At 41.6% G+C, this 24,252-nt stretch overlaps 1 protein-coding gene across 1 annotated transcript; it reads left to right on the forward strand.

The window, feature by feature from the left end:
• Nucleotides 1-211: 211 nt before the first annotated feature.
• On the forward strand, nucleotides 212-23,650 carry LOC141792241 (protein sprouty homolog 3). Its single transcript, XM_074673096.1, has 2 exons — nucleotides 212-986; nucleotides 17,148-23,650. Exon 2 carries the CDS (start codon nucleotides 17,221-17,223, stop codon nucleotides 18,139-18,141), a length of 921 nt encoding a protein of 306 aa, XP_074529197.1. The 5' UTR covers nucleotides 212-986; nucleotides 17,148-17,220; the 3' UTR covers nucleotides 18,142-23,650.
• The last annotated feature ends 602 nt before the right edge of the window (nucleotides 23,651-24,252 follow it).

Consider the following 24,252-nt stretch of genomic DNA (forward strand, 5'->3'; position numbering starts at 1 on the left):
AGCCTCAACATTCACATTTATTACACACAGACTTCTGCTCAGTCATCTTCACCGAGCAGAAATGAACTGATTCATTCAGTGATGAGAGAGGGAGGGGCACAGAGGGGAGTGAGAGGGGAGGGCCGTCTGGAATGTGTGTGCAAGAGAGAGACAGAGAGTGAGGGAGTGCATCCTGCTCCTAGTCATTCATCTCTCGGGGAGAGGAGAGGAAACTACACCAGGACAGGAAAAGAAACACCTCTGAACAGAAAGAAGAAGATTTTTGTCAAAGTTTTCTGACTGATATAGAAACCTTTTTGTTACAGTTTTCCTCGTCATCGTCATTTCTTTTTGTAGTGCTGCAAGTATTTTCAAACTTGTTCCTTCTACCCTGAGTGAAGATACTTCCTTTGAGGACACTTTTCCTGCTGCCTGAAACCTGCAGATACAGACTGTGCACACTCTTTAAAACAAGCATCTCAGCATTGTTTGCAGTTTAATTGTCCACAACTTGGATAGAGGGAGCTTAGCTCTTCAGCACAGCGTGCACAAAGAGACTGGTCTGGTTTCTTTTGGGAGGTGACATCAGGAGGACGCACGGGACCTGAGAGCTCCGGGAAGAGCTCCGGGAAGAGGAGGAGGAGGGGGAGTAGGAGGAGGAGGGTGCGCCACACTAAGAAAGAGCATCCTCCCAGCTTTCACAATCCTGACAAAACACACATCCTTTAGACAAGAGAGAGACTTTTATCCTAAAACTGTTTTAGTCTTAAAGGAAGAAATATAAGCAAGTAAGCTCTGCATGGATATGAAGTGAGATTCAGACAGTTTCAACAATCAGGAAACTTCAGTCAAGATCAGTTCTGTACCTGGTTCCTCAGACAGTCTTTGAGTCATAAAAGAGAATTAATTTGAATTAATTTTAGGAAATTTTCTCTGAGACACACACGGACATCTTGGCACTTGACACTCAGCACCCGGCTGCAGAATGGATCTCCCTCCAATCCGAGGTAAGCATAAACTCATCCTGTTGCCATCTGATCTGCTGATGAACTATTGATGATTTGCATGACCTTGGAGATGAAGAGTTCCACAGGGAATTTTTTAATGAGATGTGAAAAGTAAGTCTTGATTCTTTTAGTTTTGCAAAAAGAAAGTCTGTTGCATGCAGATTTTGAGTCTTTCTTTCTGCATCTCTGCAGCTCTCTCCTGCAGAAACTTACTTTCATTTGCAAAAGGCGGTTAGGAATCATAATGTAGAGGTTATGGAGCTCCTCAAGGAAATTTTGCCACAGGATCTCAAAAACTCCTTTAGATGATAAGAAAACTTGGAGCACATTGACAAGATGTTCTACTCAAGTCTGTAACTTTGTAAATATCTTTCAGAATGACTTGAAAATGTTGCTGCACACAATGCAATACATCTGTTAAATTGTTTCAGCTTTTCTGTAGATTTTTTGGTTTTGAACTCTAACTTTTGCCCAGGTTTTTGCTCAAAAGAAGAAACCTAGTTCATAAAGCACTGTGAAACTGAGCAAAATATTAGGATAGATTGGTTTTAGTTGATTAGTTACTTTTAAAATGTCAAAGCTGTGCTTGTGCACAGGAAATGAGGCTTATTGAGGCAAGTAAAACTGTTTGCCCTTTTTGGTTTTCCTCCATGGATTCTCTGATCATAGATTAACTCTTGGTCCAACTTAATGTTGTACCAGGGAGCTTCATCCTGTCTGAGCTTCTGGGTCTTAAAATTGTGTTTCTGTTTCATGTTTAAGTCCATGAATGTATTCATGAATACTGGCAAATACAAATACCACCACTCTTCTTGCACAGTACAGATAAATATTGCAATGCTGTGTCTGTTTCATGTGTTGGGAAAAGGACGGGAAGTAACTGGTGTAGCGAGCAAAGAAGTAAAGGTGGATCAGTGATGTTTTTAGTGTTTTTTCTGAGCAAGTTTTACAACTTTGAGCAAACTGAGTTGCATCATCCGAGGAAAGAACCAGTTCCTGAACGATCCAGCGAAATGGATCAGAGAGAAAAATTCGTATTAACCGATTGTTTGGCTGCTTGTTGACATCAGTCTCAGTGTCCTACAGCAGACCGTGTGCGTGTGTGAGCGTGATGGGGGACATGTGGGGTTGGGATTGATTGTCCTCAAGGTCGGATGCAGAATGTCAATACCCATCTCCGCTGGGGTGGGACTGGGGAGGGGGGGCGAGTGGATGAGCAAATGATGGGACAGACGAGTGAGAAGGGGGAAGGGGAGCAAGAGAGTGAATGGGATGAGAGGAGTGGGGCTGAGGGGCTGACTAGGGATGGATGGGAGGGGACGGGGGAATATGGCGGATGGATAAATGAATGATGAAATGGATGTAGGGAGGGATGGAGGATGGGAGGGGAGGGAGGGTTCCGTGCCATAGCAGAGGAGCTAATGTACCGACTAATGCAATGTGGAACCACAAAGTTGTGGAAAGAGAAAGACTGCAGTAAAAACACTTAGTAAAGAGAGAAAAGATGAGTCGTGATTCAGCCTTGAGTTTGAAAGACAAGAAAAAAGTAAGTCTGTCTCCTCTAAAAGTATAAAACTTCACATTTAGAAATACAGTCAACATGCATTAACAGGGTTCACCGTGTAGTATTTTATCCTATAGCAACTCATGCTTCAATCTTCAAAAAAATAGGCACACCAACATTGTAATATACCCTGTGAGTTCATTGTGCCATTTTTGTAGAGGAGTGATTTAAAATCATTGATTCCTGCTGTTTCTTGACTGATAAAACTACATCGAGGTACTCGGTCAATGAACCCTGCCGATGTGATGACGTTATATCAGAAACACTAACATGACACTGTGCTCTGAGCTGACATTGACATGAATCAAAGATGCAAAACTTTCTGTCAGGAGTTCGTATGGCTTCTCAGATGTTGCCTCGATTGATCTTAAAGCCAGGAGTCTTTTCAGGTTCAAATCAAGGATTAAATTCATTGTAATGAGCAAAACTTGCTGCTTATCTAACAAGCAAATTGTGTTTTCAAATTTGTATCTTAGCTGTCAACTCTTTACCGACAAATATTGAAAATAAATGGCTTCCAGATAACACTTTATTGTCATTTCCACGCTATTATGTCTCCTTAAGTAATGCCTGTTTATCTGTTTCAAGTAGTTTCAGTTCAAAAGTAGACAGTAAGTTACACAGAGGCTTCTTTCTAGCTTACATCAGAAGAATAGGCCTAAAAATCAAACCAGTTTCCTGCAATTATCTGATCCTTAACAGGTTCTAAGATTACAGAAATTATTTCATGTGAAAATTAAAAACTCTAGTTTTTTGGGCCTGTCCTAAAGAGTACAAGAAAACTACTCCTGAAATGTTTGTTGAACCAAGGTTGGAACATTTATGATACATTCAGGGAAGTTAGTGCCTCTAAAGAGTAGATGTCTTACCAAATGTGACATCTTTTGTCGGGCATAGTTTGTTAGCTGCACTTGCACAAGATCAACTGTGTACATACCTTTTCAACAAGGCACATAACCTCCACTTGCTCTTTACCTGTCTCATCAAATATGTCAAGACTTTTTGAGTATTTAGAAATGCACAATGTAAGTCCTTTCAATGTGAGATCTGCACTGGACCTTGGATGTCACATCTCTGTGTGTGTTCTGCTTGCTTTTGCTCTCCATACTACTTTTCTTGCATACATCAGGTCTACTAACAAGTGATTGAAGTTATTGGTCAATGCTGCACATACTGCTAAGAATCACAAATGAAAACACTCCCAATACTGTAAATTCAGAGCCTTGAGTTGAGTCTTAGATTTAAAAGCAATCTGAAATTGGAGGTCACAATGACTACCAAAGGATCAACAGTTCCACTTTCTGGTAATTTGGAGAAACTGCATTTGATAATGTCAATCCAGAATTACCTTTACCAAATCAGTCCCATCTTCACGTCCTAGACGTCAATTTTATAAAACGGTGTTTATGGCCCTTCTCAAGAATTATATTCTGTTTCCTGAGTGGGGTGTTTCCCACTACATTCATTCTACTTTTGTTGAAGTGTTTTTTTTTCTCCACTTTTTGTTTGGATAAAGGTAAATGTAGTCGACTAAAGTATTACATTCTCTCAGTGCAGATTAAGCCTCCCAGTTAAAGTGCCAAATGTTGGCATGGTCAGTCAGGCATGCAAACAGTTAGAGTCTCCGTCTGCTGCAGGACTTCCTCTGCCAAAAAAATGATGAAAATGTCATCTGCAATCAGGTTTCTTTTCCCTGTTGTTGCTGTTTGCAGCCATGCAATAAGTGCAGCAATGAATAAACTTTTTGGGACAACTCCAAATGATAACTGACTGCTGTAAGAACAATTGATTCAGGCCTAACCCCTATATATAAGGAGCGCTATCACCTACTGCTTACATTTCTGCATCATTTACCAGATTTGGCGAAGAAATTAAACAGTTGAAGCCACGATAGTTTCTTTTAACAAGGTAAAAGACGACTGTGTCCTAGAACTTAAACTGATGTGCAAATAACTACTGTATGAGCTTCATGGTGCTTACTAACCTGAGCCACATGACTTCATCAATCACATAATCCTGGTTGAAAATACTGTGGCTGAGATAATATTTCCACTGAGAGCAGAATTCAAAAATAATGTTCTTAGGCTAATTTGTCAAACAGCTGTGTAGTAATCTGAATACACGTTCAATCACCAACAAATCTTGAAACCTATGCATTTAGCCTACTTAGACCAGGGACTTATGCCGCGTTTCCACCAAGCAGTCCGGGTCGGTTCGTCACGGTACGGTGCGCTTTTAGCGGCGTTTCCACAGACTCATCCCGGGACAGATCCCTAAAAACCGAGACGAGCCGTCCCACTTTTTTGGGACCCTTTCGTATGGGTGCCAGACTGAACCGATCCGCTCTCGGGAGGTGGAGCAACACACTGCAGACAGTTGATTGGTCAAAAGAATCGTCACTCACCCCGACAGCGGCTGCATTTCTCCTGGCGGCACACAGACTTCTCTGAAATGAAGCTTGATTGCACTTTGTAACAGAGAGTTTCATGAAAATCACAGAGAGGACGAAATGCTGCATGTCTTCCATCCGTGCTCTTTGTTTACTGTGTCGCGTTTTCTTCTTTGTTGGATTTAATCGCGGGGTAAGCTGCTACGGCGTCGCGCTATTGTTTACCAGCTGTGGCTTCCGGCATACGGCTTACACGCCGCCCACCACGAGAGGGCACAGTTTGCTGTGGAAACGCAAATAAGATCCGACTTAACTGTCCCAAACCGTCCCAAACCGTACTGAACCGACCCGTACTGCTTGGTGGAAACGCAGCTTTACACATGTACTCCTTTGAGACTGGATGGGATGTGTTGGTCAATTCAGATGATGTCATCAATCAACAGTTTATTCATATCAATAACTGCACTTTGATTATGGCTCTTCTGGCAAAAGGCATTCCCCAAGGTTCAGTGCTCGGTCCCCTCCTGTTCATCATCCACTGCTACGCTGACGACATCCAGCTCTACATTTCCTTTAAATCCATAACCAGAGAGACTCATTACACAATAATCAACATCTCTGAAATGAAAACATGAATGCACAACAATGTTTTATCACTAAACTATAACAAAATCTGACCTCATAATCATCTGCCCGAATGCTCTCACAAATCCCATTCTCTAGTTTTGTCTCACAATTGATAACGCAATCCTATTCCCCTTATCTTACACATCTGCAAAATATGTTGAATAAATGAATAAATAAATAAATAAATAAATAGATAAATAAATGGATAAATAAATAAAAAGAGGAATCTTAAAGTCTGTTGGCAAACCAAATTGATTCATAGACTGAGACCAACACTGGCAGAGCTAGCACCACTGGTCCTCCCTGCAGGGAAACAATCACTTTCCTGAACTGGTTACACATTGAGACATGTTCTGAGATGCTTCTTTTTATTTCAAAGTAACAGTTAGCAACACAAGCATTCAGTTTGTTTATCACATTGGTGATAGATGTTATTTTCTCAAAGTGCTTTAAACTACTAGCTCTTCTCCATGTATGAAGCAACCAAGTACAACAAAAAGCTTAAGACAAACTATAGATTCAACAAAGTGATGAACTCAGTGGCAGGAGTCTTCAGTGATGATAGCTACAGTCTCAAGATTGTTGGGCCGTTGCGGTCATGGTTAAGGTTAGATTTCCAATTGGACAATCAAGCTCATTGTGTTACTTTTTTTTTTTTTTAAGTATTTATTTAACCAGGTAAAAGCTTATTGGGATATAAATCTTCTTTTGCTCTTTTGGCCAAGAGGCACCACAATTTTTCAGTACAAACCATGGCATAAGGGAAAATTGGTACACACTACAATGATGTGGCACCACGTTTCGTATGAATATTATGATGCAATAATAGGATGTCAGTGTTTCTGTCGTCTCTGGTTAAAATTAATGAAGATGTGTGATATCTGAGTTTTCATTTTTTTAAAACTAGACAAGCATTAGATTCACAAACTGTCGAGTGATGCTTCTCTGCTCTGACTCTCCACATCTTCTCTTTTTCTCCTCCTTCTCTCTACATCAGTCTCTATCACTTTCATTTTTATCATTGCTATTATCATCATTATCCCCTCACTCACTCATTCATTCACTCACTCACTCACTCACCAACTGCCCTGTTCTCTCCCTCCCCCACCGTTCACTCCCCTCTTTCTCCCTCCTGCCTGGACTTGCTGGTCTGCAGTGTCTATTTCAGTCTTTCCGCTGGGGTCAGATTCGGCACATCCGGTATCTCATCCAGTTTATTGTCATTCAATCCTGCTGTGCTCCCAGAGGGCGTGAGGAGGGAGGCCCCTGGGTCTTAGTGCCTGACGGCCATCTCTTTCTCTCTCTCATACACACATACACCTGGTCAAACACCTGGAATAACCAGAAGTGTTGGTGTTAAAGGTTTTGCCCTCATGAGACTTCAAAATTGATTAGCTCATGTACATCTTTCTTGACTTCACTGTCTTTGACATGGTTCACTTTATTTATTTCCATTTTTGCATCACTTTTGGTATGAATTTACAAGTTTACAGCTTTATTCTAATATCTACAACAGTTTTGATGTTTTCCATCACAGTAAATTTACATATTTGAGTCAGATGTGATTTAGGTCATTTGGCCTTTGAATCTGCTGCATATGTGCTATATATTGAGAAAAAAACCCAAAGCCTCAGTGGTTGTGATCAGTTTCACCCTCTGGTTTCTGTTGTGAAGTTTTGAAGCCTGGCATGATGCAGAGAGTTGAACCTTAAGCCTTGAGCTCCTTGCTAACAGAGGGTCAGTCCTCCAGAGAAATTTACCATTCAGACCAGAGTCATTTCTTGGTACAGGCTGTAAACTCCAAGAGGCAACCTCTGGTCTAAAAATGTAAGGCCCATGCTGAGGTGTTACAAATTGCAGTTCAGTGAGCAACCACTAGAGACTAGGAGCACCAGAAACCACCCAAACACCTTTTCAAACAAAAAAAAGAAGCAGATAAAAACATGTTTGCAGCCCTTTTCAATAGCTAATTGTGCTATCAGCACACACTGTACTGGGGGAATCTATTTATTTCTCATTTTTGTAAATATTATTGAACTCACACGTTTTGCCCATATAAGGGCAATGCTAACCTAACTGACAAGTGCAGCTTCTGTTGCTCCACCTGAGTAAAATCTAGTTTTATTGACTAATATTGCTCTCAAATCAAAAGCCAGACACCATTATCTTCTCTTTTCAAATTTACATTGTAAACCACTGAATAATTTGAAATATTGGTAAGTTGCTTTGGTTTCCCAGCTGTTTTCTTAGAATGCTTGAATTGATGGTTTCTGAAAATGTAATATTTGTCTTAACACTAACTGCTTCTGCTTCTGCAAAAAATAAACTGCATTGATAACTATTGAGCAGCTCCTTGCAGCCACGTCATGCAGACTTTAATCCAAAAAATGAGAAGGCAGGAGCAAATCAAGCAAAAGGAACTTTGAAAAGTTAGGGAAATTTAATAAAAAGAGTCTCGAGGAAATGTGTTGGATATGTGAGATGACAGGAAACTCGTGGGCATGTTTGGCAGCTTTCTCACATAATTTTCAGGCGTACAGAGTAAAAGCAGACTGGGTTTATTATTTTTTTTTTTTGATGTTCTTGAGCTCTTTTCATTGAGAATTTTGAAAATTTTAAACTTTTAAAAGAGTGGGGGGCAGAATGGAAATAGGGCAGGCCAAAGGCAGAGAAGGTCAGAAAAAGTGATGAGACTAAAGGACATGACAGCAGAGGGGAGGAAAGAGAAGGGAGAAGCTGAAGGTGACTGAAAAGAGAGAGAAATTAGAGGAAGAAAGAAAGAAGGTAGGAGAGGGCAACCCCTCCTCATTCCAAGGCAGGGGGTCATTGCAGTCAGTTTTAAATAGCCTGACACCATGATGTCATCTGCAAGAGATGCAGAGATGCTCCATCCATTAAACTCCATCGACCACCAGCAGGTCCAGTTCAGATTCTGAGCATGTTAAGGAGTGAGGATTGACCTGAGGACTCTTTACTTTTGGCGTTAAATCAGGGAGATTTTAACCCAGAACTTCCTAAAAAGTGACCTTCTTGATTGTTTGACTTAGTGACTGACCCTGAGCAAACTGACACTGCACTTGATTGGAGTTTGATTGCATTTTACAGTCCAACTGGACACAATGTGCAATTCTCCCTTCATCTCCTTCTGAAGATTAAGACAGTTTCTAATAATAAATATAAATCAATACTGAGCACACTTCAATTTTGGTTGCAGCATGTTATGCTTGCATTAAAAAGCTCTGTTGTGCACAAACTTGATAAAAGAATACAGATTAATAGAGACAGTAATATAAATTAAAAGATAATAAAAGGTGGGCTCAATGGAACAATGGATTATTATTAGATTTCAGTTTTCATTTGGAGTTTCACGACAAGTTGGCACTAAGCAATACACCGGATAATTTGCTTCAATGTCAGGTACTGCCTATAAGAATAATATCTGATAATAGTTGGATTGCTGACGAGGAGCATCAGGAAAAAGTGATCCACGGACTGAATTCAGGAGGTGTTTTTCAGAAACAAAGTGATGGAGCATGTGTGTGTGTGTGTGTGTGTGTGTGTGTGTGTGTGTGTGTGTGTGTGTGTGTGTGTGTGTGTGTGTGTGTGTTTCTGTGCCTGTCCCGGGGCAGAGGCACAGTCATTACTGATACTCCCTGAGCACAGGGGTCTATCCTCAGGTTACCACTGACTGCCTCCAGAAACACAGCAGCTCTCTCTCTGTTTCTCTCTGGGACTGTCACAGCTTTCACAACCTACATTTGAAATTTTATTCAAAAGTACAATGGTCTGAGCCATCTTCAGCTAAAAGAAAATACTATTTATGGAAAGGTTGGAAAGATATCACAGTAAATGTAAAGGGTCAGTCAACACTGGGTTTATGTTTCTTCTTCCTCTTCGTTAGTTCATGTTGTTTCCACAAACCAGGAAGCCAAACGTTTGCCTCAGCTTCACCTCTGTGCCTGTTTCTGGGGGTTAAAATGAACCAGCATCGCCAGCCTGGTGACACTATCATTTAGCTTTGAAACGCATAGATCTATAGAAATGTAACGTCTCTGATACTCTCTCCAGTCCATGTTTTTAATCAGTATTCCAGTCTTGATGTTTAGCTTTAAAACTGCCAGGTTTGTGAGAAATCTCTGCAGACTCTTTGAGTTGCACCCTTTCTGAACCTGCAGACTTAGCATAAGGAAATTACCCATACTTCATCACATTGTGATGAGAAACATAGGATACCAGGGGAAGCCACAAACATGGAAAGGTGACTAACCAAATGCCATAACTCAGAAGAGGATTAAAAGAAGTTAAACAAAAAAAGAGGAAGGTGTAGCCAATATTGATGCTCTAAATGTTGTTTAACCCTCTATGATACCCATAGTGATGCCACTTAGAAAAAAATCTTTTGTGCGTTTGTTTTTTGTCTGAAAAAAATCAGATAAACACAATATAAAGAAACTGCCCCTAAATATTTTTTTATCGATATTTTTGACACTATAACGGTCAGTGATGAAAAAAGAGAGTTATTCATTTATATTTCAACACTTTTTTTTCAAATACATGTGGACAATGCTTGGTGACCTCAACAGTTTACAATGCATGCCATAAAAAGTATAAAAAACTTTAACTTAAAAAAAAAAAACATTAAAAAAAAAAAAAATAAATAAACTTTTTTGTAAGATTTTATGTCTGAATGTTGCCTGCAGGCAACACTGTACCATTGAGGAGTGCCCCATTGAAACGAATGGGTCAAGGAGTCTGAACATATTTTATTGATCTTTTCATCAACTATTCAAAGAAAGTCTTCAATTCTGTCGCTCTCAGGAGACAGAATTTTCATCGTGGGAAAAATATGTTAAGGATAAAAGCCTGTGATCTGTAAAGAAAGCTCACAAAGTTCAATCGAGTGGACTAGAGCCTACAGCCTAAGTCTGAGTTTTACTACAACTAACATCAAATTTAATTTATCTAGGTGAAAACTGTAGAGGTCCAAAACAAAATTTAATGAACAGTTTGTTTTTGAATATTATGTAAACCCAAAGACAGTATCCCAAAATGTTGGCATGGTGAATCTGTAATGGTACAGTGTTGGCTTAGGGCAACATTTGCATTTTAACAATTATCAAATAAAGTAGTTTAAACTATTAGAGATTAAGCTTTACTTGTCTGTTAATATGAGCAATTTTTTTTTCTAGACTGAGAAAGACATGGTAAAAAAGTTATTAGACAGTTTTGAGGAGGGAAATTGGCCGAGTTGGTCCTTGCAAGAAAGTCTGCAAAAAGGGATTCTGTATGACCTCCAGAGGGTCATACGGCAAATTCAAACACTGTTTTTGGTTCCTTAAGGTCTTTTCTTTTATTTTTAAAGTATTTCATGATAACTGGGATCTGTTGTGTAAGTGTAAAAGGCCAAAAATGGGTATGTTGCCTAGGGGCAACAAGGTACCATAGAGGGTTAACTGAACTCTTCTTCTTTCCTGTAATGGTTGATGCATTACAGCACATAATGGTGGGTTACCACCACCTGTTGATCAGCGTATTTAATTGTAGTGTGTACAGGACTTTTAACAACTCACACAGACTTTGAAAACCTTGTGTATATGGCTCTTTTTGCTCTGCACAAAATTAAAGAAATGCACTCAGAAAACAGCTCCACAGCTCCCCTGGAGGTTTAGACTTAGATGTCTCTGACGCGCATGACAGAAAAACAAAAACACACGGCACTCACTGCACACACTGGTAATGCGAGAGAGGAGGGTGCTGCTTGTCCTGCTCTCTTTTTCTCTCACGTGCACACACACACACACACACACACACACACACACACACACACACACACACACACACACACACACACACACACACACACACACACACACACACAGAGTCTTATCCCAGCTGTTGTCGTAGGAGGATTGATAACAGACACTCCCCAGCAGAGCCAGACGGAGCAACACTACCCATAACAACTGTAGCCTCAGTTTGGCCAATCACTGACACTGATTCAGGTCATGTGATGTTGTTATCAGGGACACTGAGAGAGGTGAGACATCCTCTTTCTTTTAAGCCTATATCTCCTGGGCATTGTAACAGTATTACTGTGTAAATCTAGTAAAATGGAGTGATGAAATAAGCCCACAGGTGTTGGGATGTTGGTGATTCCATCTGCAAAAGAGTGGACTGTGTGTAGATTATTGTGATATTTATTTTCTTGGTTTATTCTTGAACAGTCATTTGTAATATTCTCCAAAAACATACATAAAAACTCTCCTCCAGCTTTAAGTGAGGATTTAAAGTTCAAGTTTGGACCCAGAGTTAAACTTTAAGGTAGACTCCGCCACCCTCCCCCTCTTTGGTGCCAGTCTCGAGTGTTTGACGTGACTTGCAATATTTGTGTCTTGATGGAGAAGTTGGCAGTGGTTTGCTCAACCAGTAAAGTAAATATGAGGTCATGAAAATGGAAGGCAGGCCTCTTCTCTTTAACAATTAGATGGTCTGATAGGCGAACAGAATACGAGTGAGCCGCAGCCACCGCTCTGCCTGATGAGATTAGTCACCAGGACTTCTCTTCTCTCCTCCGACTAATTTGAAAATACATCCTCATCTAACCAACCCGGGCCTTCTTATCTGCTCCTTTGCAGTGATAAATGCAGAGAAACGCTGGAGGGCAGAGCACCTTGGTGCTCAGACGGCTAAAATTTGTCCAGAAGACTCTTCTGTGGAAAGCCTGGAGGGCAGGAAGAGTTTTTGTGTTGTGTTTTTCACAGTCTGGCTCGCTAATCAGCTCTCCTTCCGATCCGGTGATGGATTGCTGGTCTTGGGTTTCGTCCACATCCCACATCTCTCTCTTATTGCTTTTGCATTTCCCTGATGCGGCTTCGTCTCCTGACTTTGTGGACTGAGCTGAAAAACAGGACCATTTATGTGATTATCAGCTTTTGATTTAATCTTTCAGTGACAATGCAGCACCATTTAGACTTCCTAACAAATGTGACCCTTAGAAAGTTTTCCCTTTTGTCGAGTTTGATTTAGTACATATGTCAAAATGTTTTTTTCTTTAATATCACATAAAAGTAGAACATAGTTTATTGCAGGACTGGATAATAAGCAAATAAAATGCTGAAATATTTTGTAAAATATATATTTTTTCCTATTTTCTCTTGCAAAGGCAGAACTTTACAGTCAATAAATTTCACTTAGCAGACTGTCCTCAGTACAATAACTATTAGTTTCAGTATTTTACAGCTGTTGTTTTGAACATTTGCAAGACGGATGTTGTTTACAGCACTCAGCTCTTATGTGTTGACTGACTTCCTGAACCCATCTACTCATTTATCAGTCAGGTGCATATGTGAAGTGCACCGAATGAGTGGTGAAAGTTTTTGTCCTTTGTGGTTGGATGAAAAAAAGAGTTGACGAAATTAGTGGCAAATGATTATTTTGTTACATTCCCATGGGGTTTTTCAGGCTGTGATGTTGTTTTCCTATTTGAGTTCCTAAGGAGTGAGCTATCTGATATACTTCCTTTCTCTGTTAAGAGCTGCACATGCAACAGCCACTCATGATCAGTGAGTGACATGTGAACACAAAACCAAGCCTAACACCTAAGATCATGAGTTCAACCAATCAGAGACACAGCTCAGTCAACTGACAGGTGGGCAACTTATAATTGTCCATATTTCATACAGTCTATGATCCTCACTGATGCTCTCTTGTTATGTACCTCTGGGCTCTTTGCTGCTTTACCCCCTGCAGGTTAAAGAGAGGGGAGTTGTGCTCTCCCCTCCTCAGGCTTTAGCCCCTCTGTGTGGAGGGGCTCCTGGTAACTTCAGTTATCATTCTACATCGGTTGAAATCTTGTTGCAGTAATTAGTCACTGAGGTAGACTTAGATAAGTACAGTTTAACTTAGCGGACGCTTTTGTTCAAAGCGCCATTCAACACAAGCAAAAATTTAGACAGAAAGTATGAATAAGAAGTTTAAAAAGTCCCTCGTTCCTCTCACTGTGTGCAGTGAAGTGGAGTGTATAGTTTTTTAAAAAGTACATGATGGATGCAGCGTCCTGGTTTCAGTGTTGGAAATCTGTGTGGTAACAGGATTACAGATGCCTCTCAATGATCTGACCAGCCTAAATCTGGACAGAGAAGTATATATCTGCACTCATCTGGATGTGGTCTAAGACTCACTGCTGCTGCCTCCTCTTACCTCCCTTCTCCATCTAATCTCATGATCTGGGCTGCTTTAAATGCATTTCCATTTGGCCTCATTACTCTCTGAGAGGACTGGCACCACGAGAGGAGAGAGCCAGATATCTCTCCCCCTTGGCCACTTGGCAGGACTGCAGTTTCTTGGAGTGTGTATATGTGTGTCGGGTTCAATGGGTGTACAGTATCCGTGCATTTTGGGAACTAGCTTAGTGTTACACTAACATACAAAAAGCTACAATAGGCAACATTTTCTTTCATTCAGAGCTTATCTGATGTGTGCACCTGGAATCTAATCAACTACTAGAAACTAGACTTGGACCTTTTATTAGATTTATTCTCTGCTCATGCATTTACTGCACTCTAAGAAAGTCTATATTATCAACCCATTTATACAATTTATGACTCTTACATGACTTTATTTACTACTGAAGTATTAATGCCAGCTGTACATCATGAGGCCTTCCAATAAAACTCCCTGTTACACATTTTTGGTCAATAAACTCAGTCAGAACAGTGTGTGGTGAAACATGAAAATAATGGGCTGCTCTCTGGTTGTTCACATTCTGACTGTAAGCAGATGAAGTTTTGCAAATTCCCTTTGGTGTCCTCCAAAGATGTCAAATTTTATAAGAATAAATGTCTTGCAGGCAGCTCCGATCTCCACACCTCTGCATGACCACTGATGCAAAGAGATGCTGCAAACAGCCACAGGATTATAATAATCTCTACATCACACACTAAAACTGGATTTTGTGAAGATTATTTTCTTACAGAGATCTTTGTTGCACAATGGAAAGAAACAAACTTTAGGTCCAGCTGACCATTATTTCTGCTGGTACTGAGACATGTATGAATATCATTTGATTTTTAACTGGCATAAGGTTAAAGTATGCATTTCTGATGAGTGAAAACTGGACCTTTTAGACACTCTCCCATCTTGATGTGCTGATGAAATCTCTTAGGATTATAGAGTCCCTTCTATATATATATGCCTGATTGTAATCCACACTCTAAAATGACATTATTGGCACCAAAAAAAAGATAATTTCAAAATGCTACTTCATAGCTTCCCGATCGGGTTGGATAGAACCAGGTTAATTTATAGTCCGTCAAAGTCTCTATGAAACATCATGCCAGCTGATGAAGTTTAGTAGAGAGAGGAGAGATCTTCAATCAATTGTGTAGTAATGGTGGACACAGATACCTAACTGTCAGACAGAAGGACAGAAGAGCAGGAGAAAGCTCAATGGGAGAGTGATACGGACCCAGCTCAAGGCTAAAACACTGGCTAAATAGTTTGTGATAATGTTCATTCCAACCCACATGCAGCAGTTATTCTGCAGCGGTCTGTTGAAACTTGAGAGTCTATTAATAAAATGAAGAGCGAGATTACGTAAGCTCTGCTTTGTAGATGAGCGCTGGCAGAACATGACCAGGATTCAATAACATTACACATTACAGACATAATTTAGAGCACTGGGGTGCAGGTAGCACTAAATAGAAACAGCTACTAAACTAAGATACAAACCTACAGTTTGCTTGTTGGCACATTAGCTTACGGATATGTGTTGTAGCACCAGGCTGCTAGTAGCGCTACATATAGCCAGCTACTGATGTACAGTACAAACTTACATTTTCTTGTTGTCACATTCCAAACAACAGTGCTATGCTACTGTTCTGATAAATACCTTACCTTGCTGTGTTGTTTTTGGTAAAAAGTTGTCTTGAACAAAGAAAAAATGTTCCAAAAAAACACATGCCTGGTTAAAAGTCACATCTCCATGACAGTGTGTGCATGAGACTCTGGGCCAGAAGGTGGAGAGGCAGTCCGATTAAAACAGATCCTCTTCATAGCATCTTTAAGTTCATTACCACATCATTAACAGCCAATGGTAGCACTCTGCAGGACTGAATAAGCAGAGATAAAGGAATGGTTGAGGATTTGATCCCAGCTCTTGCAGTCACATGCCAAAGGGTCCCTGAGCAAGATGCTGAACCCAAAATTGCTTCTGCTGTTGTTCGGCAATGTTCCTGCCCTAACCCTACCCAGCCACTAGTAGGTCACAAGCCAGATTTTTTTTATTTATTTATTTATTTTTTATCACCCCCAAGCCCGGATAAGTGGAGAGGCTTGTCTCAGAAAGGGCATCTGATGTCAAACTAAGCCAAATAAACATGTGGAACATGATTCAGGAAACGAGTGAGCAGCTGTGGCAACTCTGAAAGAGGAAAGTCAAAAGTAGAGGAGGATACGTATAGTGAGCAGGAAGTTATCAGAAGAAGAATCCCAACAGGGTGAGCATAACACCTACAAAGAGCTGTGCCTCTGCACTGTCTTGGTTACTTGATTCTGATGACCAAGGTTTTTGCCACAGTGTCAACAGGCAGAGGAAAACTGTACTGTCAAGTTCCTCCTTAAGCTTCCTTAGCTGTTGGGAATTACTCAACAGTGTCTGGAGGTTTCAACCTTTCCTTTAACCTAGCTTCTTATTCATTGCTGCTGAGTGCTACCATTGACTGTTAACAATGTGTCAGAAGACTACCCGATATTATTGAAATATTAATGCAAATCAATGCTATCTGACAGGCTAAGCAACGAGCTGAGAGACACATTACTTCACAAGTTTCATTCTTGCAGAGCCATGCTATGAATAATCTGCACACTTTCCAACGAAAACACTCAAATAGGAGGGACCTAACATGTGTCATTACTATTTTAAAGGCTGGATTTGGTTTCTTCTGAGGAAACCAATGAACTGGTGTCAGCATCCAGAAGTGGTCGCTTTTTGGTTGCAACCACAGACTCAAAGAGCACTATTTCACAGCATATTTACAGCAGCAGAAGTTTGATACATGATATTTTTTAAATAAGACTCAACTTTCAACTCTGTGATCTGAATACAATAAATCAGATCTGTGCATTTCCTCCGTCGCCTCTCTTCCTGCTTGTTGCATCTTGGTGTGCAGGTGGGTTTCCTCCGTGGCAGCAGCAGCTGTGTCTGACAGATGCTAAATTACAGTGTAGACCTCATGGTTGTTTCTCTCTGGCTCTGGCAGGCTAATAATAGCGTTAGCCTGAGCAGTGGAGAACCTCAGCAGTCATGATGACATGGCTGATGGTTGTGTGTAGGCGGTGCTGCCAGGATCCATCTTTGATTCAGAGCTGTTGGTCGTCTTAAGAGAAACACAGGGGCTACTGTTTGCTGTAACATCAAGCTCCCTAAGTGACAATAACTGAGACAAACTCTTAATTCAGTGTGTAGTTCCTAGTGACACAAGGTTTGCATGCAATTTAACACCCATAAGTACCCTCAAATAACACGCAGGAGCTCTAACATCAATGACCAGTTTTTGTTTCTCTTCTCTCTGTGTGTTTGCAGGTTTATCTGATGTGCCGTGAGCTTTGGGAGCACCGGCCTTCAGCCCTGGTGTCACCCAGCCTGGCTCACCAGGATGGACCTTGCTCATTCCTACAGGGTGGAGCTGGACAGCCTGGACCTCCAGCAGGTCCCAGTGCTGTCGCTTGACCAGATACGTGCCATCCGGGCCAACAATGACTATGTGGAGAGGCCTGTGGCACTGGAACCAGCCTCCCAGTCTGGATTTTTTTATGCCCATGATGATGGTTATCCTCAAGGAATATACTCCCACCACCCCCAGTCATCCTTCCATTCAGCCCTGTCCCGCAGCCAAAGTCAGCAGCAGCATGCTCACCTGGCCCACCTGAGCCGTTCCAGTACCATAAGCTCTTCCATGTCCCGGACAAGTGCAGCATCCGACCAGCGGCTGCTTGCAGGTTTGACCTCGTCTCATTCAGGCCTGGGCTCTGTGGTCCGTTCTCAGCCTAAAGGAGAACTCAAGCCTGATGCTTCCTACGGCAAAGGCCTGACGGACGACGAGGCTGAACTAGGCCTCCATTCATTCATCTGTGAGCGATGTGGTCGCTGTAAGTGTCATGAGTGCTGTGCGCCCCGCCGCTTGCCTTCCTGTTGGGCCTGTGGACAGCGCTGTCTGTGCTCAGCTGAGAGTGCGGTGGAGTACGGCACCTGCCTGTGCTGTGTCAAAGGCCTGTTCTACCACTGCTCTGCCCAGGACGACGAGGATAACTGTGCTGATCGTCCTTGCTCCTGTGCTCCAGCTCACGCTTGTGCTCGCTGGGGCACCATGGGGCTGCTGGCACTCTGTCTGCCCTGCCTCTGCTGCTACCCCCCTGCCAGGCTGTGCCTTGCCTTGTGTCAGTGTGCCCACGACCGCGCCACACGCCCCGGCTGCAGATGTAGCAACACCAACACCGTGTGCCGCAAGATCTCCGCCTCGAATCCAAACCCTGGTCACCCCGCACTCCGCAGCAAGGCCCTGGAGAAGCCGTTATGACAGGCCTGGATGGGGTCCAGGTAAACCCATCTCCCCTCAGCCATCGCCAAAGCAAAGCTGTTGCCAACAGTGTCACAGCTGACCCTCCTACCCACATACAACAAGCCTACCAATCAACCAACCGTGAAGTGTTGTTCACCTTATGTACCTTGAATTTTCTTCTTCTCCAGCCCAGGAGGGACCAAAGCTTCATTGTGCCTGTTCATGTTGGAGTCTTAACGCCTGAAACAGAGACTTCTCCCTCAGAAGGAGAAGCTGTCATGCTTTGCTGGACTGCCCTTCAACCTTAACCGAGACTCACAGAGAAACGCATCTCTGTTTGCGTTCTGTCCTGTGTTCTGGTCGCGTTTCCTTATTTATTGTCAAACCTCTTTCTCCCCAACGTTTGCAAAGAGAACTCACAGAGCACAGAGACGGGCGTTGGACCAAATCATGGAGGAAAGATGCCTGTGGCGACGTGTGTGGACTCTGCCAACAGAGTTTCTGTCCTCGAGAAAGAGAGATTCAGAGGAAGACTTCAATCACTCTGACATTCACAAAACTCCTCAAATAGAAGATGAATGAAAAAAAACTGACACTGCACTTCGGTGATTATCAGGCTGGGACAAAGCACCAAGGGGCAGAGTGAAAACAGACACTTGTAACGACAGTTCGCAACCAAAAAGGGACCATGCACTGTACAAACTGAGTGAATTCAATGCTCTTAAGCTCATTTGTAAAGGAAAAGCACTGTGAGGTAAATAGACAATGTTTTCAGAGCAGCCCAGAGCTCAATGGGAGGGTGCATCCATTGTGAGGAGGCAGCACGCGCATGTGTGTGTGTGTATGTGTGTGTGTGTTTCCTCCTACAGTACAAAAACCTGTGTATGTAGAGCGTGTGTGTGTGTGTGTTGTTCTGTCAGCAGAAGAAGCCTCCCTCGTCTTATTTTTAGCAGCGTGCTTCAGTGGAGCGCTGAGGGTCTGGTCAGGTTTCTTCCTGAAGTCAGTCTGTCGCCATCCTCCCTCCTCTGACCGACCTCCTTCACTGATGCCCCACCTCCATCCTCCTCTCCTCCATCCTCAAATCAAATCCTCCTCTCTCTCAATCATTAGCCTTTTTTGCCCTCACTGTGGCCATCAGCTGACTCCCTCTGTACAAGAAATATGCAGCTGATAGAGTAGTTTCAGTTCCTTTAGCTATCCACCCAACAAGTTATGATGCTTCCTGGTTTGTGCACACAATACTTGAAAAGAAGCTTTTACTCAGTAAGTCAAAGGTTTAGTGTCAAGGGAATCACCCAGACCCTTTTTCCACCTGGTCAGTTCCAGCACTTGTTTGTAGCCAGAGTCTCATAGGGCACCAGTTTTTTCTGTTCTGACCTTGAACCAGAAAATCCGGTTCCACAGTGGCACCAACTTTTTGCTGGGCCAGGAGAAAGATCCACTTACATCAGGGGCTGGAGGCCAAAATTACACCACCCAAAACTTTGCTGTGGCGAAAAAACAGCCCAAATGAAAAATAAAAAACTAAGTATGTAAAAACTTGTCGGATTATGTTGCTCCCTTAAATTTCCACTTTATTTATTGTTGCAAATGTTATATAAAATCCAGAAGCTCCTGAGTCATTCTAGACATACCTTGAGATGCTATGATTTGGCTTTTTTGAGACCTCTAGCTCTGGGAAAAATAAGCCGCTTCTTAGACAGTTCTCAAACTGAACCAAAGGACAATCTTGGTATTATCAGGAGCTCTAGTTTATCTACTTCTTCTTTGATGCAGGAGCCATATTCAAACGCGATAGGTTATTGTCTGAGGACAGTAAATCTGACAGGTTAGCAGCTCATGTTGTAGGGTTTGCAGTGGAGACTATGTATGGACCCAAATGGGGTCAAAGAGCTACACAGCTGCACAAAAAACTGCACATTGTGGACTTTGCTTAGGGAGAAACAATTTACCCTTTTAGGAACACTTTCAAACAATCTGCATCTTACAGACTGATGCAGCTCCTAATCTTGCTTGTGGTTTAATAGAGCAAAGGCTCCCTGCAAATGCATTGTATAATATTTCCCCCTCACCTGGATTTTTTCTTTTTATGCAACCAAAGCTCTTTGAAACATAAAAAGTCAATACTGCTTGGACAACAACTAGACACTGAGATGGCAAAATCTTGCACCCTGCTTTCAGATTCTGCCCTCAAATGCCAATAGCTGTTTTATACAGATTATTTGATACAAGGATCCAACACTAATACTTCCTGACAGGCTGGATTTTCCAAGAAAACTCAATTTATTTAACTTCTGAAATTAAAATCAATAATTTTTGATGCAAGGCTTAGTAAATGAACTACTGCAAAAGTTACTAAAACAAAACTCTCTTCTGCTTTACGTAACATGCAAAATCCATAAAAATCTCATTGGAAACTGAGGAAAAAAGCTCAATTGGCTCAGTTTTTAGGGTACTTGGATAGCCAAAGCCCTTTACGAGCTTGACGAGGCTCAAGTCTTTCGTAGAAGAAAACCCCAAGGAGTGCTTAGAGAGCCAGACTGCCAGGATGCCTACTCGTTGCACGCTCTTCACAGGACAGACAATAAAAATCTTCCAGCACATGACCCAGATAGATAACGTTTATGACTTCCTTCTCTTATCCTGTTTTGAAATCATCACAGAACAGAAAGAAAAACAGCTCCGATCGAACCAAAAGCCGAAGCTGACACAAGGCGTATCTTTCCCAGACACCCATCTATCCCCTCCTGCCTCGTCCGCCTCTCCTCTTACGCTCAGAGGGCTAAAAGCCTCCAGTTCCTGGTCCACAGAGAGTTGATCAAACAGGCAATTAGCTTCATGATAGCTCTTAATGGGCCGGAGAAGAATGGAGCGTGGGAGGGAGGGAAGGAGGGAGGAGGGAAGTGAGGGGACAGGATGAGTGGAGTTGTGGTGTTTGGCAGATGGACAGATGATGGGAAGAGAGAGGGATGCTGGGAGGTAAAAGAAAGAAAGGTTGATGTCATCAGTGAGTCTGATAGAGGCTGCTTCACTCCTGAACTTCTCCAGCTCTGCAGAGTTCAACATCTGAATCCATGATCAACGCATGGCTCCTGATAAAAGAGCTTGATCTGGTCTGAACAACACACAGAGCTGTGCAAGAGTGTGTGTTTGTGTGTGTGGTTGTATGGTTGCATATGAGCTTCTGTATGTGTGTCAGGATAAGTAACTTTAGCACAATCACACACTTACTTGATTTGTTCAAAGTTCCTTTGCTATATTTTTATATGTAAATATGGGCTACTCACTGTCTGACTGTTTTTATTCTGCTTCGTTTCATTTGGGTGAGACTGAGATATTAATACGGCTGATTTCCCTAAGAGTGAACTTTATGTTTTACCCTGCACACGTGATTGATTTAGAAACTTTTGGGGCAACTTTGACAGGAATCACTCACTCACCAATCCTTCAGACTATGATTACCACCCTGTACAGGCTTGTTCTTCTTCAGACAATCAAAAAATCATGTACTGCAGGGTGTGAGAAAATATTTAAGGTCTAATCCTGAGATGGTTCATTGCAAATCTCGACACTTTTCCTGCAGGATACTTTGTTCGACTTTGCTGATTTGGAGTATACTGATGCCTTATGAACGCTTTTAAAGGGCTTTTAAACTGCTGTGCAGACATTACTTCAATCCATCCATCAGTAAACCCTGGGTTTCAAATTAGAGCATTGAGTTAGAGTTTTTACATTTCTTAGCAAAAGAAAGAGAATCCCTGGGTCACGTGAGGACTATCTGTTAGGCAGTGACACCTGTGACCTGTGAGTCTGAAGTGTTTTTCCAGCTTACAGAATCTGTTTCCCGTGAGCTATGTTGTCCACTGTTGTTGCAATTGTTTTGGGTTAGTCCCAAGACACTTAAAAACAGCATTCACAAATAGCCAAATAATGTAATTTTAAATCGTGGATTACAATCAGGCAAATATATAAAAGTAAGACTGTTTAACTGTTTGTTTTCACATATTTTGTTCAATGTTGCCCTAAAAGTTTCTGTTGCATTACAGGTTTCACTTTCACAGGCTGAGCTGAATTTTGGCTGCATTTCATCTAAGAGGTGCAATTTTTACCACTTATAGTAAACCACACAACATCATAGCTCTAATTATTAAAGTTTTTGCAAAGAAAAGTCACAATCTAAGTTTTGGACACTCGTAAAGCTACGACCACTTTAATGCTGATGAATCTGAAACTCTTCTTCCTTGTGTTGTTGCAGCGTTGAATAAAAGAGAAACTGATCTTCTCAGACATGCTAATGGGTTTCTTTCTGGCCTGTTCACTTCTGCATGCATACTCCTCCAGTGTCTGATGAAGCTGCAAAAACAAGGTTTAAAAAAGATGCTTTGGAAGAATAGTTTCAGATTTAGCTGCAGTTTTGTGGCAGCAGCCTCAGGTGTGTTTTGCACATGCACAAACACACATACACACACACGCACATGCACACATAGTCTCCTCTACATTTGCTGAATGACTTCAGTCACATCTTGGTGCTCGGGGGAGAAACTTGAGGAACTTTTATTTGAGCCTGAGTTTTTATCTGAGCTGAATGATGTGAAGAAAACTGTTGCATCTTTTTCTTTTGAATTGTGTTTCATGTGTGCTCAGAGTTAAAAATTATGACAATGACAGCCGTTCAAAAACAACTTCTTTTGTCTGCAATGCTTTGACTCTGCCCTGGATACACAGAGTGAGACGATGGGATCCAGATGGATAACATTGAGTATATTATTACTAAAATCCACTGATTTAAGATGGATTTTTTCAGAGCTTGTTTAAAATGATACATTTTTCATTTTCTTCATGCTTTCCATTAGTTATCTGCAAAAACCTACTTATGCTCATGTTTTGAGCAACATGTCCCTGAGTTAGCTTCAGATAAAATGTAGAAAAGTAATTAAGTACATGATGATTTTTGGTACTTTTTTGGTTTAATTTTGAGGATTTATTTTCATTTTAGTGATAAATACAACCATTTTCTGGCCCCTCCTGCACTGTGTGTATCTGAGTTTCCAAAGCGTTACAGATTTTAATCCTTCCTTTTAAAGACCCCACCCACTAGTACCGGAGCTCGTGTCAGGACCCTGTCTGATGCTGTACGTATGCAGGCTGCCACTATAACCAGTAAACTTCTCCTCTCGTGTCTTAGCAAGCATCGCTTTTGGTACAAATTGGCATCTTGTATGTTGTAAAAGAGTTTAAGGAGAGTATATGGAACAAATATATATAGAAATCTATCTAAAATGAATATATTATATATGGAACAGTATGCATTTCACACTTTCTGTTTCACCGCTGACATCGCTTCATGGGTATTTATTTAAACAGTCGCAACAATGGCAGTCACATGAATCATGAGGATGGTGTTGATGAATGAAGTATTTATTTTCAGGGAAGATGATGAGCACCGATGTTGTTGTTGTTTGTCTTTTTCATTCTGTTCATTTGTTCCTCTTGGTGTGGTGTGGCTGCTGCTACCCTCATGGCTAAAGATGAACCAATAAAAAGGAGTTTCCAAACTGATCTACTGTGCACTCTCTATCATTGATGAAATTATCAGTGAAATAATACTGCAAAAGATGGATTTTAAATGACCAGAAATGTGAATGATTGCTAAAAAATTCTGGATTGGATGTCCTGGCTAATATCTAATCAGCTAACTCATTGCATCGCCGCGTGTTGGCATGGTGAAGACGAACTGCTCAAGGTTAAACTGAGCATCAGGATGGAAAGTAAAGGTAATTTAAGAGGCCTTGAACATGGCATAGCTGTTGGTCAGCGTACAGAGAAAAATGGACAGAGGCAATCTCTAAACACACAACACGTCCAACCTTGAAGCAGACAGGCCACAGCAGCAGAAGACCACACCGGGTGACACTCCCATCAGCTAAGAACAGGAAACCGAGGCTTCAATTTACACTGGTTCACCAAAACAGGACCACAGAAGATTGAACAATGTTGCCTGGTCTGGTGAGTCTGGATTTCTGCTCCACATTCAGATGGTACAGGCAGAATGTGACATAAACAACATGAAGGCATGGATCCTTCTTGCCTGGTCTCAACGGTTCAGGCTGATGGTGTAATGGTGTGAAG

Source organism: Halichoeres trimaculatus, unplaced genomic scaffold, assembly GCF_033239565.1.
Source record: "Halichoeres trimaculatus isolate MK-OKI-2021-1 unplaced genomic scaffold, fHalTri1.1 fHalTri1_scaffold_6, whole genome shotgun sequence".
Classification (NCBI taxonomy): Eukaryota; Metazoa; Chordata; class Actinopteri; order Labriformes; family Labridae; genus Halichoeres; species Halichoeres trimaculatus.

Coding starts and splice junctions, on each gene's coding strand:
- LOC141792241 (XM_074673096.1), top strand. CDS start 17,221: ATGGACCTTGCTCATTCCTACAGGGTGGAGCTGGACAGCCTGGACCTC.